The 17,335-nt window shown below is 40.0% G+C and overlaps 2 protein-coding genes across 4 annotated transcripts; both read right to left on the bottom strand.

Moving 5' to 3' along the window:
• Window positions 1-3,775: 3,775 nt before the first annotated feature.
• LOC115684653 (uncharacterized) lies at window positions 3,776-5,964 on the bottom strand. The gene is made up of 5 exons (XM_030609482.2): window positions 5,792-5,964; window positions 5,657-5,747; window positions 5,378-5,553; window positions 4,636-4,744; window positions 3,776-4,165 (listed from the first exon to the last, which is right to left on the bottom strand). Exons 1-5 carry the CDS (start codon window positions 5,962-5,964, stop codon window positions 3,857-3,859), a joined length of 858 nt encoding a protein of 285 aa, XP_030465342.2. The 3' UTR covers window positions 3,776-3,856.
• Window positions 5,965-6,852: 888 nt separating this feature from the next.
• On the bottom strand, window positions 6,853-11,695 carry LOC115684621 (putative UDP-glucuronate:xylan alpha-glucuronosyltransferase 3). Of its 3 annotated transcripts, XM_030609427.2 has the most exons (5): window positions 11,507-11,695; window positions 11,217-11,313; window positions 9,306-9,515; window positions 8,437-9,074; window positions 6,853-8,067 (listed from the first exon to the last, which is right to left on the bottom strand). In XM_030609427.2, the coding sequence occupies exons 2-5, from the start codon at window positions 11,273-11,275 to the stop codon at window positions 7,037-7,039; spliced, it is 1,938 nt and encodes a 645-aa protein (XP_030465287.1). In that variant the 5' UTR covers window positions 11,276-11,313; window positions 11,507-11,695; the 3' UTR covers window positions 6,853-7,036. The 3 variants fall into 3 exon arrangements, with proteins under 3 accessions (XP_030465287.1, XP_056164311.1, XP_030465288.1); XM_056308336.1 differs by lacking the exon at window positions 11,507-11,695 and having other exon boundaries at window positions 9,306-9,768; window positions 11,217-11,376; XM_030609428.2 differs by lacking the exons at window positions 11,217-11,313; window positions 11,507-11,695 and adding an exon at window positions 10,151-11,188.
• Between the last annotated feature and the right edge of the window lie 5,640 nt (window positions 11,696-17,335).

Genomic DNA, 17,335 nt, shown 5'->3' with positions numbered 1-17,335 from the left:
TTGCCATGTCAGCTTTAGCTAGATGGCCGGCATCCACGTCAGCTCTAGGCGGCCAAAATTGGGTGGATGGACTCAATTGGCAAGAAGTGAAAAAGTTTAGGACTCAATTGATAAACTTAAAAGTTTTAGGACTGAATTAGCAAAAGTGCAATAGGTTTATAACTTTTTGGAAAATTTTCCTGTCTATGTGTGTTATCTGCCTCAAATTTGTGAATAGTGGTTAAATTCTCTCTCTTCTTCAAATCCTAATTTTTTTTTTGGTAAGGTTCAAATCCTAATTTTGATGTGTTCTTCAACCAAGAAATTGGAGCAAAATTAGGTGTTGAAATTTGTAATGGAGAGCAGGAGCTGGACAAACAGTACCAAATTAAGCATGTTTCGGTGAAGAATTGGGCGAACAAGAGTTGCGAAGGAGAGGGGGCAACATGGTTACCTGAACGAATTGGTTGTTGCATTTGGGTTTCTTTGAACAAAGATGAAGACGCAAACGAAGAAGATGAAGATGAAGACACAGATGAAGAAAATGAAGATGAAGACAAACTAGATGAAGGAGAAGAGAAGATAAATTTGTGAGTTAATTAGTTGTTTTCTTCAAATGCAAGCCCCATAACCAAATCCTTCATTTCTCTCTCTTTCTCCAGTGGCTAAGACAAGGTTCCTTAATCTTCTTCATCACCAGTCAAGCTTCCAAGAGAAGACAGAAGGATCAGAGTTTCATTTTTAAGTCAATTTTTTGGGAATAAATTGGTCAAACAATGTCATTTTGGCCCTTTTTTGCGACGTTAGTCGAAGGTTGTCTACATTAGACTTGAGTTTCTTTTAAAAAAAGTCTCATTAGAGTCAATATTTAATTCAAAAACTCACGTAGAACGAATCACCGGAATATGCACTTAAGTGATCGATTTTTCCACCAATGTAGCACTCAAGAGATTACATGAAATGTTTTGGCAATGAAGTTAGTGTCGTACAAAAGTTATGGCACTTTAAATGACATTTTCCTCCATATAATCGATGTTAGCAAAATATAATCAATTTGAGATATTGAGCTAGTGATTTTAATAGCACTGTATGCACGATTGGTCATGTGATGATTCTAGAACCTAAATGCGACTTTTAAGGAAATGCGCATGATCGACCATTTTACGTCGGAGTATATGATACTAACACTGATGTGCGTGAATAAGACACGAACACATTAGCGACTGTGTTCACAGATGCAAATGTGATAACTAATTCCTTTTTTTTATTTTAATATTGAGCCTTTTTTACTCAACTAAAATTCTCCACGTCTATATGCAAACTGCCCATCCCTCGATCGTTCATGTGGTAAGACTCCACCCATAAATGATGATAATTTCCGTCATTATCATACTTATCAACTCATGGTCATATGAGAGATATGCATGGTACCTATGCAGTACGTACTATGAAAAAGAGCATTAACGTGCTTATAAGTTATAGCACGAGTCATGCCTAATTATGCCAAAGATATATGCATGGTCATATGTCAAAATTGCATCGTTAGTATAATAATAATAATAATCCATATAGTAATGTAAGTTTCATGAACGTTTTAATTTATTATATCTGGATGGGGTGCTCCATAAATTCATGACATGCATTGTCACCAGAAGATTGATATCGAGTTCCGGCAAAACAAATGCCCTCCTATATATGCTTGCCCCATTCGAACAAATGCAAATGGACAAAGAGAACCTCTTAGTCGGCAATCAAAGAACAAGTCGAACATAACATTCGAAAACTCGACGGACGAATGCAAGGGTTTCTCCGTCTTCTTTGTGATGAAGTGTTAGGATCTATATCAATCCCTAGCAAAAGTACGAGGATCAATCTGACCCAATACTGATCAAGAGGAGGAAACTGAGCGTAACTTTTGCGAGGGCAAACACTATATATAGACGATATGGTGGCAAAGTTCTTGAGCATCCAACATAAAGAAAGAGGAAGAGAGGACTAACACATAGAAGATGCTAATGACGATTTTCCGACTACTTGCGGTTACAGTGTTCTGCTTGGTCTGTTGTCACAGCAATCTCGCAAGAAGTGACCCAGATGTTTCAGGGGTGAATTAGGTCTGTAACCCGGATACATATGCGGCTGGCTCCGTTTACGCTTCAAGTGTAGAAGACGTTCTTCAAGACGTACCGTATGGAACGGCAGACAAAGGTTTCAACTATTACACAAGGTCTACAGACGATTATGCTCAATGCTACGGCCACGGAGCTTGCAATGGCGAAATTTCACCCGATGATTGCTTCGAATGCATGGAAACTGCTGTAGTACAAATAACGCACCAATATTGTCCCCTCCAGATAGGCGGTCACCTACAACTTCAGGACTGTAGAGTTAGGTACGAAAATTATTATTTCAAGGAGTAATTGCGCTGCTTTCTTTCAATAATAGGAGCAAATGTGCAATCATGTAAGTAAATAATTCGCATAGAGCTGCCAGTTTCCTATGAAATTATATATAACTGTTGTTATCGTTGGAAAACCCAATGTAAGGGTTTTAAATGGTTCCACATCTTCAATTTGCGTTAAGTTTTGATCATGTTATTTAATTTCATGTACTGGTCATTTGGGTGAAATTGTCTTTGTTATCCAACGGATGTCAGGATTTCTAATGGATGTTGATTCTGCTGATGGTAAGGGTGTGAATTTCACTGTCATATTTGGAGGCTCTAGCGGCGGGCCTAATACAGCCACTCTTTCGCCATGATACTAATAAGTTGGAACTGTCAAGAGATAGGATCATCCTTGACTGTTCAAGCCTTAAATGACCTTTCAAGAAAAGTACACCCTCGTATGGTTATTCTAAGGGAAACAAAAGGTAACAAGGAGAGATTGGAGGCTGCGTTTTGCGAAGGATGCTGCGTTTTGTGCAAGCACTCTATGTTGATCCTCAAGGGTTGAGTGGTGGCCTTTCTCTATGGGGAAAAGAGACGTTAAGATAGAATTTGAAGACTCAACCAGGAACTACATCCTTGCAATAGAGTTCATCACCAAGATCTGCAGATTGGGGGAAGGTTTATGTGAATGTATGCCGATACCGATTATAATGCTTGACAGCAAACTTGGGCGTTTAAGAGACTATTGGTCTTGGAAATGCTACACCATGGCTTTGTGTGGGGGCCTAAATGAAATTGGGGATAATAGTGAGAAATTTAATGGAAGATTGAAGGAACCTGAATTCATTCGTTGACTTGCACTTTGTCACAGGTTTACACATGCGCTTTGACACAGGTTTACAGGATCCGAGTTACCGGGGTCAGAGCTTCACTTTCGTGTAACACAAGACTGCGATGTGGTATCGGGAACACCTCTTGCGAGATCACTGCTACCCCAGAAGAGGCCCGATTTTGATCATTGCAATTCTCAGAAATGGATCTATCAGCAGAATCACTGTCTTGACTCTCTTCCCCTTTATCATAACTGGTTGTTTACAAAATCCAACTTTTGCTGTCTATTTAAAGAGGTTGGTGTGTACATTTCTTCATGTAGTTCACCGGGTCAAATCGACCCTCTTATTGATTTTCAAGAATATTCAGCTAGTTGATAAGGCTAATCACTAGATTGACAGGAAAACCAAAAATTCACCCTATTGCTGCCATCGAGTTTTCCAGTATCTTAAGTCTGAACTCAATATTTGGTGGCGTCAGTGGCTACAATTTCGTCTGACAAATCTTTACATATACAGCTTCACGACTTTAAACATCGGCAGAATCGAACAGAAAACATCGGCAGAATCGAACAGAGAAAAAAATATGAGCTCTTAACTACTATTACAGATAGTAACAACACCTATGCAGTATGCAGACATGCCATGAGTAAAATTTTCAGATCTCAGAATATATTCGAACAAGGCGTAACAATTCAAAGGATGTAGTTAAGCGCCATTCCCGTTGCTTTTTGCTAAGAGGCCTTCCTTTACCAGCTTTTTCTCTGTTTGCTCTTACATTGGCTAGACCCCAGGTGCAACATTTGGTCTCCGTGTCGACCGAAATGAGTTTGAAGATGCCATCACCTTCCGAGGATGAGCCACTTGAGTCTGTCTCTAAGACATATTTTACAAACATGGGTCGATCCATGAACCGATCAAAATCATGCGGAATGCCAACGACTCTTTCAACTCCAGGAGATGAGACCTAGAAGGATTGCTACTTTAGGCAAGACACTCCGGATACATATCGTGAACTTTTCTTCAAAAAAAGTTGCTTCTAATCACATTTACATATCGTGAACTTTACTTCAAATAAACTCAATTCTTGTCATATCTTCTTGCATGTTCACAAATCAACAATTTTACTACTCCAGTTCATCAGAATTAGAAACCAGAGTGTGTTTAAAAGGCAAGATGGTAACCGGTTAAAGCACAAGTGTTCAATACCACTCCTAATCCTTCACTCTTTCCCTTTTACAGTGCAATGGTTAGTTGGGCCCTATATACCTTAACCTCAGCTCTCTAAATTTGGAACTTCTCCTGTTGCATCAGATATTATCATTCTTGTCTCTTGTCATGGTAGATTCATTGAGTTCATCAGTACGCACCCGCTCACGAAGTTCAGCATGCAAGAAAGAATGCTCTATACCGGGAACTAGTGAAAGAAACAAGTACCTCCAAAGATAAATTCTCTGGTACAGATTTGGCAGCCTCGGCTTCATCAAGACGAGCTCTATAGGTCGCAGAAAATGCTTCTATATCTTCCATACTAGGGGAACCAGACCTGAACACATGTTGTGATTACAGAGATTAACTGAATTAGTTGACAATGGAAATAATAATCACCATTCACATAGAATTGAAACCAACATAAGAAAGTGAGCCAAATTTGTCCTTTCCACTGTAGGAAGGTTTTAAAGCTTGAGTTCAGCACAACTATGGTTAGGAAAGCATAGCTATCCTTCCTACAAATTTAAGAAGTTAACTAAAAATGAATTCCTCAGGTCATTGCATGTAACTGTTTCTTCTGTCCTATAGGCCCAAGGAGCGAGCAACGTCTATGAAGAGATGTAGCAGGAATCGTTCCGCAGCACCTCACTTAATTTCCTTCTAAAAAACAAAATCAAGCCAGTACGAGAAACATACAGAAGTCGGCCTTGTCTAGGACACCAACATATGGGAGAGACAGCGAGAGAGTTCCAATGAGAAGGCATTCCACATACTTTCAGTCTGCTGGTTTGATATAAATGTCTCAACTTATAGAGCTATTAAGGCCGGCACATTTTTGTCGAGGGAAGAACAAGGCATTCATCGCTAATTTGGACTGCCACAAAAAGTGGATGATACCGTCCAAACATCAACTGTACCGCTCACTCTTGATAGAGCCTCGCCTGCATTAGCGTCATTAGGTCATTACCTCTTGGAAAGATTTTCGATGCGAACTTGAATTGTGCAATTTAACAGCGTTTTGAAGGCATATATCTTCAAATCGCCATCAAAAGATTGAGACACCTGTTCTGCTATCGCTAATGCTTTTTTGTCCCACCAAGTCCCAGCCAGAGAAATCCCACCTCCTCCGCCTCCATCCCCAACCTTTCATACAGTGTCAGAAAAAGATTAGGTCCATTAAGGAACTTATCAAATTTGTGTCCAAGAAAACTAGAACACGGGCTCTGTTAGAACAGCATTTACTCACATAGACTTCAGCATCATCTTCCAGATACTCATCTTCAAAAGTCCCATCCTCATACTCATCCTCCAATACATCTGCATACGAACTAAGACGTCTTCACACCTTATTGCTCGTTGAGGTCATTTCAGAACATTTCACAATAAAACGGCCTCGAGGGCATTCGCGAACAGCTTCCGCCTGCTTTCTCGCCATACCCATGATTGCTCGTCTTCTTTTCGGGCGTGCCCGCCCGCTTCTGCTCCGAACAGGGCATTCGCGTCCCTCGCCCGGAAGCGGGACTCGCAGCCCGAGCCAGTCCTCACGCCGGCCATCGTCGAAGAAGTGTCGGTGGGTGTCGACGAAGAGGACGGGGTCATCTTCGACGGTTTAGATGGTGGTGAGTGGAAGTGATTGTTGTCGATTTCTCATTCTTTCCTGCCATGGTTTTGCCTTTTCCAGTTTTTGCAAATTGTGTACTGTTGAAACGGAAGAGGAGAGAGACCTTCTTTCTCCGATTTTCTGGGATGGGTCGGACGGCGGCGGCTTGCTCTCGCCACTCAAGAACTGGGTAATGAGAATGACACGGGTATGGCGAGAAAGCAGGCGGAAGCTGGCCGTTTTAAAGCTGAGACCGAGGCCTACGCGAACAACACGTCCCCGTTTGGGGAAAGTTTATCTTTTGGGCAATCTTCACATCCTCGTTTCTCGTCGTCATATGAATAAACTTTGTTGCCCTTTGCCAATGTCTTACGTATTTAATAGTGTAATAAGATATTGCAACCAATCGTACCTAAACCCAGTTATGGCCATAATGGGCCTATGAATGTCCGAGGAAATCAATTACATTATAGGGTTACAAATCGAGTTTGCGATCCATTTTGACAACTTTACTCATGAAGAGCCGATCTATTAAAATAATCGCTCATGAAGAACCAATCTATTAAAATAATCGCTAATCATCTCATTAGACAGTCTATATAAAGGGGCTATTTTGTGGCCTCTATTTTGCCAAATCGCTTTTCTTATTGTTTTCTAAGCCTCTATTTTGCCCTTCTTCGCCTACTTCGGAATCGGAACCTTAGCATTAAAATGTCATGAGCAGTCATCGCATATTAATTTGAATTGATCCTCGGGCGGTCCATCGACAACAATTTAAAATCATGAAACGGAGCTTGTGAACCTCTAGCGAAACCTGGTTCAGAGGGTACTGCCAGGTGAACTTCAAAGAAATCGAATGTATTTCACTATTGAGCATGCTATTTGAATTCATTACAAACATCCAAGGACGCGACCAGGCAAGGCTGCAATGTTTCTGTAGTATTCGATTTGAACTGTAACTATTTGATGATCCGAGTCTCTGTATGATTTGCACAAAATAGGTGAAGATCAGAAGGGAGCTTGGGGTCATAAAGAAGGGAGGGATGATGAACTAATTGCCAGCGGTGAGGGAGTGACGGTCGCATTATCAGTCCAATTCTTTTCGCCCCAATGCCACAACATGCTTTCCCAGAAACAAAACTCCTCGAAGCATGTCTTTAGACGTTTGTCTTTTATTTTGATCTTCCAGTGACCGTCTGTGTAGTTTCCTTTCTCGGCCTGCCTTCGGTCCCACTCCAAAGCTGCCTTCTGCTTCGACCGAAGCAAGCAGAACTTTTGCAAGTTCTCTGGCATGGCGTCATGGACCTTCCACCACGTCCGGTGGGCGACATCGCTCGCAAACTCCTGCAGGATGTCTACATTCCAGTTGCAGTCGTAGTCCCGGAAGCATAGCCATGGTTTGTTACCGAGATAGTGGAGGACATAAAGGATCGGAGGATCGGCACCAAACAGACGTGTTTTCATCTCCTTCTTCTCCACCTCATCACCTTCCCAAAAGTGCTTCAAGAAGTTCATGTGCCTAGGGATCCGATGCCACCAAGTGAATATTTCATTTAGATATCCCTGATCCCCACCATTGTAGGACTCGATTTCATTAATGTGATCCATAAGCAGCTGGAATGTACAATTTGATGGCTCAACCACCATCACGCCAGAGTTGAACAGAGTAGCGTTATTGCCGATTGCAGATATTTCAGGCATTTCGAACAGGAAATCAATATTCCTGAGGATAAGCAAGTCAGCATCAATGAAAATGATCTTGTCGTAATCAGTCAGCTGCCAAAGCCGAAATTTGCTGTAGTTCCACTCGTTATACGCGTCCCTTTCAGCTTTCGGATTCCTGATTCTCTGGATCGTGTGGACTTTCCACCCTGCTTCCTCCAAACCTTTCCGGTGATAGTCACTGATGCTTTCATCAACAAGTATCACAAGGTCCCGCGTAGAACCGGCCATGCGAATGCTCTGAGCTGCTGTGATGGCCCCGCAAACGTAGACATGAGCAGAGTGCAGGATTGTAGCATATGCTTCTCGATGTGGCCTTTCTGAGTAAAAGTGTTCTGTTGAAATGCAACAATCCCATCAGGGTGAAAAAAGAAAAGGAAAACAAAAGGAGAAGTTTAAGGGTATATTTGCATTCTCTGAAACTGATTCATCAAGTTCTGAGTTCACTTTGGCAGTAATCGTCCCAGGTGTCACACAAGCATATATCAAATTCCAATCCCAACTTACTTCTCACAAGTAGCATTTTGCAGGATTTTGTGCGCTCATGCTATGAATGTCTATATTGGCCAAATGGCTTGATGCCATGAAGAATCTGGTTTAAGAACCGGCTAGGTGGAAAATGGGGAGAAGAAAAGGATGTTCACTTTGCAAAACAAATTTGAGCTTGCTTGAGGAGATCATAACAAGATAAAGAAGAAGCTGACCTTTAGCCTTTAGAGGAACCGCCAGTTCACATGACCCAACAGGAAGACGAGCCTTTTCTCTCAGTTTATTTAGGTTGGGCTCATACAGCCAGACATTCCCATTGTGTGTGATAAGTTCCTTGCAAGTGAAGAGATTTGGAATGGGAAAGCATTCACTAACAAAAAGAATGCGCACTTGATGATAACTCTTAGCAGCAGCAGCAAGTCTGGCTGCGGCAAGTTGCAAATGCAGACGAGCCACGTCTCTTGACCACCTCCCTGACTTATCACATGGAAGCTTGACCGCAATAAGATCAAGACGTGGTTTTCCAGGAATCTGAAGCTGAGGCAAGAAAGGACAAGTGGGGACCTCAAACTCTTCTTCCTCATCTATCCATTCAGGATAGAGCGTCTCCCAGGTTACATTGTGAGGCACATGTTCCAGGTGTAACACAACATGCTCGGGTTCAGGGAATAGTTGCTTCCAATTATCAATTTCATTTTCATTAAAGTTCAACAGACCTACACCTTGATACTCATTCTTATCGGTCAGCTTCTCAATAGCGGTTGAGATCTGATCCCAATTAATGTCCAACAATGACGCATAACGGGGATCTGCACCAGCAGTCTCTCTTGTCCATCTACCAATGAGACTTGGCCTGCAGGAAATCTAGATTAGTCAAGCACCAACATACTGAAGTGTGTGCATAACATGCATTTATCTATGAATTATACCACGATGAAGTCAAATTTAGAAAAACTGTATATCTCTAATAACTCTAGCCCAACCCACAGGTAAAAGGTGAGGAAAATAACAGTTCGCACCCAAAAAAGCAATAAGAAAAAGAAAAAACTTTCATTCTGATGGAGGATTGGAGCACAAGAATTACCGAGATGAAGAACCAGGGGGATGATCTGTATTATAAATTGCCGGAGAACAATAGAGCGTCAGAAAAGTTCCTAGTAAAATAATAAGCAGAACTACTTTCAAGGTTGGTATCTTGCATTTCAAATTCCTTGCTTGGATGGGTAAATGGAGAGCTTTCTCAACATCTTTGAAATATTTACTCCTTTGGAATCTTTTCTTATTTTTCTCGTCACTGCACCAAGAAGACAAAAATGAAAATGTATCCTGGGGTATTTGAAAGACAACACACATAAATAAACAATAAACAAGGCGCAATTTTGATAAACCAACACAAGCTGGAAGCTCTATAAGTGTTGACAATCGTTCAGAACACAAATTTCAACAAAAGCGAACGTCATTCCAGAAGGCAAACTTCTGCACATTGCCAATTGAAAGTCCTCATAATACCACAGGCATTCTCTCCCTATTATAGTGAACACAAGAGTCTGCAAGACACCAATCAGAGACCATTTACTACTTGCACAAACCCATTCCTACATAACTTGATAAATGTACACTTGTACAAATAAAAACTATCATGTATATACAGCTTCTGGGCAAAATGCAACTCCTTTTTCGAAACCTTACTTCTTGGATTCTTCAAATAGTTTGAAGAGAAACTTAACGAGAGAAGCAATAGGAGAAACAAGGCAGAGCTCTGAAATATTCGATTTTGGTCGTATATTACTACATACTAAACAGGAGATGAAAGAGAAAACAAGGAAACATTTTAGATTCCAACTCAAGATCATTATTTCTCCAACCATCCCTAATCCTTCTCTTCTGAAGCTAGCACCACAAACATAAGCACAAGAGAGAAGTGCCGACTGTGATAGAAAACTTAAGCAGGAGACGGAACGTAATCTGGCTGGATGGAAATAACACGCCATGGCAGTGTATGAGCACACAAGATTAGTCTGTCTCTGTATGTAGAACTGATGCTGCGAAACTGGAGGGTACACATTTTTCTCTCCCCTTAGCGAAGAAGAAAAGGAGAAACTGACAAGTTACACACTACTTCAGGTTTTGAAATAATTAAACAAATAATTTCCAACGTGTATTGTTGTTCTTCCCTCAACCCAACAACCCCTTCCCAAGCACCACAGGATATAAATAATTGACTACATTAACAATACTAATAAGGCAGCTTGATAATTAGATAATGATGAGCCATTATCGAGTTAAAAGCATCATAACTACCTTAATCTGTCATAGCATTATCTTGTGGCATTATTCAAAAAATTTGACGCCCCCACCCTCCAAAAATGGAAAAGTCAAATGGCTTCCAGAAAAATGAAGATCGATGCGTAAGGATAACATTGCTGGTCACGTTCTGAACCAATTTGCAGAATTCACATTTTTCGACCCAAAACCGACTTCAATTGAGAATTTCAAACAGACGAGACATTGATCTCGGCATTCCCCGACAGTTTCCAACCTCGAAATGAGAATCGATCAAGGTCCTCTCAGCCTTCCACCACATAGCGCAGTAAGCAAACCTACATCGTTGCTCAGTTGATTGCAAAAGCTCTAACAGCTGAACAGCTCACCAAACAAATTGATCTCGGCAAATAAAAAGGAGAAGACCAAGTAAGCCCCGGCTGCTAGGACAGTCCATCACGCAGACGAAAAACTCCAACGCCAATTCAACTCCCAAAACCACCAATCTGATCTCGACAATGCCTCGATAATGCTCAGCAAAACAGAGGGGTCGAGTTCATCCGCAAGAAGCATTCTTTTTAACTCTACAAGTCTAGATGCTAATACCCACATGAGCCAAGCACAAATCAAACGCTTTTGGCGCCCCCAACGAGCTCCGGTCACCTGATCAGCTCACACACACACACTCACACACGAGAGAGAGAGAGAGAGAGAGAGAGAGAGAGAGGCTGACTTGGAGGGAGAAGACAGTCGGTGCCTGGGCTCGACGGAGCTAGGGGAGGGTCCTCTCATCCTCCGACGGCTCAGTGGCGGCTCGGTGGAGGCACCACCTATATACGCAGAGAACAAAAATTCAGCCAAAAAGACAAAAGAGAGAGAGAGAGAGAGAGAGAGAGCAGCGCATAAAAAACAGTAAAAAAGAAGAAGACCCAACAACAGGGAGCTCGTACAAAAAAAAAAACCGTTTCCTTCCTGCAATTCGAGGACAGAGAGAGAGAGAGAGAGAGAGAGAGAGGTTGACACCCGAGATAAGCAAAGTTCCCGGTGAGAGAATAGCTGTCTCCTCGCTCCTTTAATTTAAGGGTTGGTGAATAATGCCGACAACGCCGTCCGGCTTCCCCTTAACCCCTCCGAAACTCTTAAACAACAAAAGGAAGGCACAGGCCCATGGCGGCTTCCTCTTCCGCCCTTTACCATTTCCGCTCTCCTCAACATTCTCCGCTCCAAAACCCATTATTTAATTCCTCTTCCCTCGCCTTCGTTTTGGTAAAAAATCCCGTTTTTTTTTCTTTCTTTCTTTATTAAAGATGGGATACGCTGCTGACACGTCGAGACAGGCATGGACGACTGTACCTGAATAGAATACGTCTTATGGGGCGGGGCGGGGGGAGGCAATCATGGGGAACAGAGCTTGCACATTCCAGTTGTGGGGGATTCCCAGGAACAGTCAGATGATTTTGGAACAGTTAAACTGAGATTTCTGTATTGATCCCCGAGTAAATTAATCGTGGTCGGGTGCGGCAGATGTTAATGTCAGTCGGGTTTCGTGCATTCATTTTCAACCCCCCCGTGTCTGTGGACTTTTCCATGTACGAACTGCACGATCTCTTCCGGCGTTGGGGGCGCCGGTCAAGTCGGCTCGCGTTGTCGCGTCGCGAAACCGGTGATCGTCGGAACACACGGGGCTCATGGTCTTGAGCCAGCTGCCGGTTGTGTGTTCGCAATGCCGCTGATGGTTGCGCGTTCTTCGGTTTGGACTTGCATACGGGGGAATTACAACTTGCTTTTCCACCACGAGTGAGGCGCGCAGATTGGCGGCCATTTGTGTTTGTGCCGTGTTATGTTGTGTCCACATCTAGGGCATTGCTGCAAAGTAGATCAATCTGAACACGAAAACGATTTTGACACGAACTTGATCCGGAAGCTAACGGGGGTGATACGGCACAACCCATCTAACCTGATCAAATGACCGGTTAATGGCTCAACATGATTACATGACCCGTTATAAAAAATCAACCCGCCAAGATGAAATTGGTGTGAAATATGCGTAATTTTTCATTAGTTCTATCAATTCGTCAATAAAATATCATCAAATCAAATATAAAAAAAACATGTTTGTAGTCAATGGAATATCATCATTTGAAAATCTTAATTGTGAATAATATGGAAAGAATAATCCGATGCTGGTCGTGTCAACACTAAATTATTAATTTAAATAAGTTACACGGATCAGATTTGATTCTGGCTTGTTGGACACGAATACGATTCATTAATCAGGTCTTGCGGGTTGATGGGAAATTAACTCGTACACGATTAATCTCAATCCAAACCCACTAATTTTATGTCGTGTTCGAAATTTTTTCTCTTGTTGTGCCAAAAATTACCACCCCAACCTAGTTAAAAGCATAACTAATTGCCAAAACAAAAGAAAAATGAGCATAATTAACTCATTTTAGTGTAGAAAAGTCAATGTGATTTTGTTTGAAAATAAATTATTTATCTACATGGACCTAACAATAATACATTGTTTAGTTCCAAAGTTATTAGGGTTAGATAATATCCTATTTATCATCTTTGCAAGGGGACTTTTCCCAACCACAAATATACATGTCCTGAACTTCCACGTAATATGTTGGCAATTTTACGAAAACTCAAGAATTTAGAAAAGATAATTTGTCTAACATGACATAAGAACACGCAGCTCAATGGTTCAAATCCTAGCATTCTTTCTCTCAATTTTTCTGATGTCTGTTACTCCTGTTACCATGTTCCGTCTGCGATCCCGTTATTGCGGATCTATTCACACAATGTCCAGCACGCGTAAGGACCGGTTTATGCACGAGGAAGAGCATTAAGCAATATGCTATACAAAGTCTTTGTTTTGTTAGGTCAAAGATAATTAGCAAATGATGATTGTCTTCAATCTTCATATTGGTTTATTTCTAACAAACACAATGAACTTTTTAAACAAGAAGCAAAATATTAAGGGTTAATACCACAAAAAATCCAAAATTAATACACACGTGATAAATTTATCCCAAATTAATTTTTTGACTACGAGATAACCCCCTCGTTAGTTTCGTATCAGATTTTACCGTAAATTATTGAATCACATTAAATTTTACAGTCAAATTGCTATATACCCCTCTGTTTCTCACAAGTGTATTAGTTTGTTATTTTTTGCGGTATTAACGCAATTTAACGAATGGTAAATTTATCACAAGTGTACTGATTTTGAGTTTTTTGTGGTCAAAAAATTAGTTCGGGGTAAATTTGTCACGTATGTACCGATTTGGGATTTTTTATGATCAAAAAATTAGTTTGAGATAAATTTGTCATCAATTTGAGGTATTTCGTGGTATTAACCAAAATATTAAAAAGGCCTACTTATTTATTTTATTTTTGCGGTCTAAAAACCAAGTCTACTTTAATTGCCCATCATTGATGAGCATGTGGGTTGAACACGACTTGTAGCCAAGGAGATAACATAGAAAAAGAGAATAGGAACTTGGTAAACCACTCGGTCCTTTCTTGATTTTTGACCTAATCAAAGCAAAACCAAACCCAGGTCCGGTCAAAGGCATGTGTGTTAGGCAATCCCCCCAACAAATCTGGCCCCCCCTTTTAATTAAACCGTTATTTGGGAGCTAATCAGTGTGGCGGGCGGGCGGCCCAATTAATAATTGATCTCTAATTAATCGGGATTAAGCTGTTCCGTGCAATCAAACGACACGATAAGGACTTGCTAACCACCGCTCGCCTGTACATGAGAATTTAGTATTAATATCAACTGCCGCTGCTTTGATAATCATGTACCGGTTTTCGTCGATTACTCTTCATTTCGGTACGACATCGTAATCAATTAATAATGGAACGATAAGTTTAATTAGATGGAAAAATAAGATGGTTAATTATTAGTTCTTTCTTTTTACCATTACACGTGCTTTTTTAATCTAGAAAGCAAAATGTTTCGTCGTTGCTTAAATTTATTTAAAATGTAGAAAGAAAATGAGAGAAGGATTATTGGAAGGTTATGCATAGAAAAAAAAAGTGGGCGGTTACTCAACCGAGACATTATACTGAGGGGTAATTTTTGGAAAATTTCTTTTAATTTAACCATATAGATATATAATGGATCCTTCAAATTTTACGTCACCGTAAACCTATGGTGGGTTTGCACACAAGCCTCCAAGCCGCATTAAATTTTTTGGAACCACTCCTGAGAATCACCAATCTACATGACTCCGAGTGGTCGTCATGGGCGAATTCTTACACTTAATGAGAGATCGGTCCTAAACCTATTATACGGACAGCAATTTAAATTTATGATTTATAATTTTGCTAATCGAGTCCTAAATCTCTACGCGAAATTCAATATAGTTCTTTCAATCAATTTTCATCGAAAATCGTGGCATCCGTACAATAGATTATCGACTAATTTGATAGTATCGATCTCCTCGACCTAATGTATGATTATTTCGAAATTAAAATGCATACCCTGTATACACACGCAAGATTCAACTCTTGTAAACAGACATTTATGAAGATTGTACTGGCTAATATCTTACTTTTTTTTTATAAGAAGTTGGAGCTTTAAGGTGAGTTAAAAAAAAGGGGAAAAGGATAAACATATCCCGCCGGCAGGAGTTGAGTGGGAGTGGGCATCCATGATGTCTTCCGCTTCGTGTTAAGAATTAATAGCGAATCACCATGGAATTATTTATATTCGAGTCCCAAGTCCTTGTCTTGAGCACCCTCGATTTGCTCTAGCATGTGTATTATTTTGTGCGGCTAAATGATACGACGCGGCGAGCCGTCCAGGCACGGTATCGTCGAGCCGTCTTTTATAAGATCACGAATTTGTATCATATTGAGAGCGAATTCTTGATCAGTTTGTATCTCAAAGGGAAAATTGTCCAATAAGCCATAAACATATTGTACGGCGGCCAGTTTAATCATAAACATTTCAACTGTGCCAATTCAATCCTAAACTTTTTGACGATTTGTCCTAACATCCAATTATCTAAATAATAGATTTATGATTATATTGACACAACTGAAAGGTTTACAACTGAATTGGCCATCGCATAATAAATTTATGACTTTTTGGATAATAATTCCGTATCTCAAATATTTGCTACCTCGTATATCGAGACTTCGTGGCTTCTAGCATACTGGTGGAGCTGGCATTATGGGCTATGCCATCTACAAATGGATCAGAGCGGGTAGTGGCGGGCATAAGAATTATTATTTGGTGGGAAGTGATACGTCTAAGTTCTCCGAAATAATCATAAAAAAATAAAAGAATCTATGTCATTTTGGTTAGTATGCAAATAAAGATCTTCAATTTGTTTCTTATAATTGTCATTTAACAATTATCAGCGTTCCATTATATCATTGCAATTATTGTATTGAGTTAATGGAAAATCAAGAACGTGCGTGTAGGGCCACAAGGCCCACAACACATTACCGCAACATAAGTAAAATATTCATGAACACCAAAAAAAATTAAGAATTAATATCACGAAAAGCTCCAAACTTGTACATCCGTGACAAATCTCCATTAAACTAATTTTTTTGATCACAAAAAACTCCAAATTGCTACATCTGTGACAAATTTACACTCTGTTAAATTGGATCAATAAAAAAAAAAATCACAAACTAATACACTCGTGACAAACGAAGGGTAAAACCCCAAAGTGATATATCCGTCAACTGCTGCATGTCATTTAACTCAGTAATTTAATTGTAAAAATTTAACGAAAGGTAAATTTGTCATAAGTGTACCAGTTTGAGGTTTTTGATAGTCAAAAAATTAGTTTAATGTAAACACAGGTATACAGGTTTGGGGTTTTTTGTGGTATTAACCCGAAAATTAACCATTGGAATTAGCAAATGATTTTTTAATCCATAAGAATGACCAATTTATGATAAATATTGTAGTAATAACTACAAATCTCGTTATTATGAATTTTAACAGAAGATGACATTTTCTATGGTCGACAAAAATTTTAAACCTATTGGGCGGCAATCAATTCAATTGTAAACTTTTTAATTTTGTTAATTTAGTCCTAAACCTTTTGACGATTTACCAGTATAGTTATTCCAGTCAATTTTGGACAAAAATTGCTGAAGTGGATGCTAGTTCCTACACGGTGATGCCGGCGTTGACGTGGACGATTTTTCGAAAATTTTAAGGAATTTTTTGAAGTTTCTTTTATTTGTTCCTTTTCCTTTCTTTTTTTTTCTTTTCATTTTTCCTTCATTGGATTTCTGGCCAGCGGGGTCTTTGGCCAGCGCCAAGGCTTGGCGATCGGCGGAGGGAAATAGAGAAAAGAAAAGAAAAGAAAGTAAAAAAAAAAGAAAAAAATTCAGAAAATATAAAAAAAAAAATTTGTAAAATGGTCCACATTAGCGATTTTTGTGTCAAATCATTAAAAAGTTTAGAATTAAATTGGCCAAATTGAAAATTTTATATTGAATTGGTATCGGTATTATAAATTTATGGCTTTTTTTTTTTGGTAATTATGCCGGTAAGAAGCCTTCAAGTTTGTGTTGCTTTTCTTTCCTTTGCTTTTATGACCCCAACGTTTCTAATGCATCTAATCATGTGATTCCGTCAGCTTTTACGATAACGCTTTCGCGCAAGGCGCGGGTACATTCAATTCAATGGTAAGATCGTGGGCCCAAAATTTATGGGCTTTAAGCCCAAACGATGAGGCCATAGAACTTGTGCTCTTCGAAGTCCAAATTGATAAGCATCAATGGGAGCTCGTTAGAGGCGCTTGGCCCACGGTCAAGAAGAAGCAAAACCCATAAATAACTAATGCAAAAATTGCCCTTTCTTAACAC

Source organism: Syzygium oleosum, unplaced genomic scaffold (genome assembly GCF_021117445.2).
Source record: "Syzygium oleosum isolate NSW1041296 unplaced genomic scaffold, Sole_v2.1 Sole_v2.02, whole genome shotgun sequence".
NCBI lineage: Eukaryota > Viridiplantae > Streptophyta > Magnoliopsida > Myrtales > Myrtaceae > Syzygium > Syzygium oleosum.
This window is presented reverse-complemented; position numbering and strand designations above follow the sequence as displayed.

Coding starts and splice junctions, on each gene's coding strand:
- LOC115684621 (XM_030609428.2), bottom strand. CDS start 10,212: ATGGCGTGTTATTTCCATCCAGCCAGATTACGTTCCGTCTCCTGCTTA. Junction 9,516..10,150: donor TGCTTAAGTTTTCTATCACA/GTCGGCACTTCT, acceptor TTCTTGGTGCAG/TGACGAGAAAAATAAGAAAA. Junction 8,068..8,436: donor GGTTCCTCTAAAGGCTAAAG/GTCAGCTTCTTC, acceptor GCATTTCAACAG/AACACTTTTACTCAGAAAGG.
- LOC115684653 (XM_030609482.2), bottom strand. CDS start 5,964: ATGGCCGGCGTGAGGACTGGCTCGGGCTGCGAGTCCCGCTTCCGGGCG. Junction 5,748..5,791: donor GCCCTCGAGGCCGTTTTATT/GTGAAATGTTCT, acceptor TAAGGTGTGAAG/ACGTCTTAGTTCGTATGCAG. Junction 4,745..5,377: donor ATCGAAAATCTTTCCAAGAG/GTAATGACCTAA, acceptor ACATGTGTTCAG/GTCTGGTTCCCCTAGTATGG.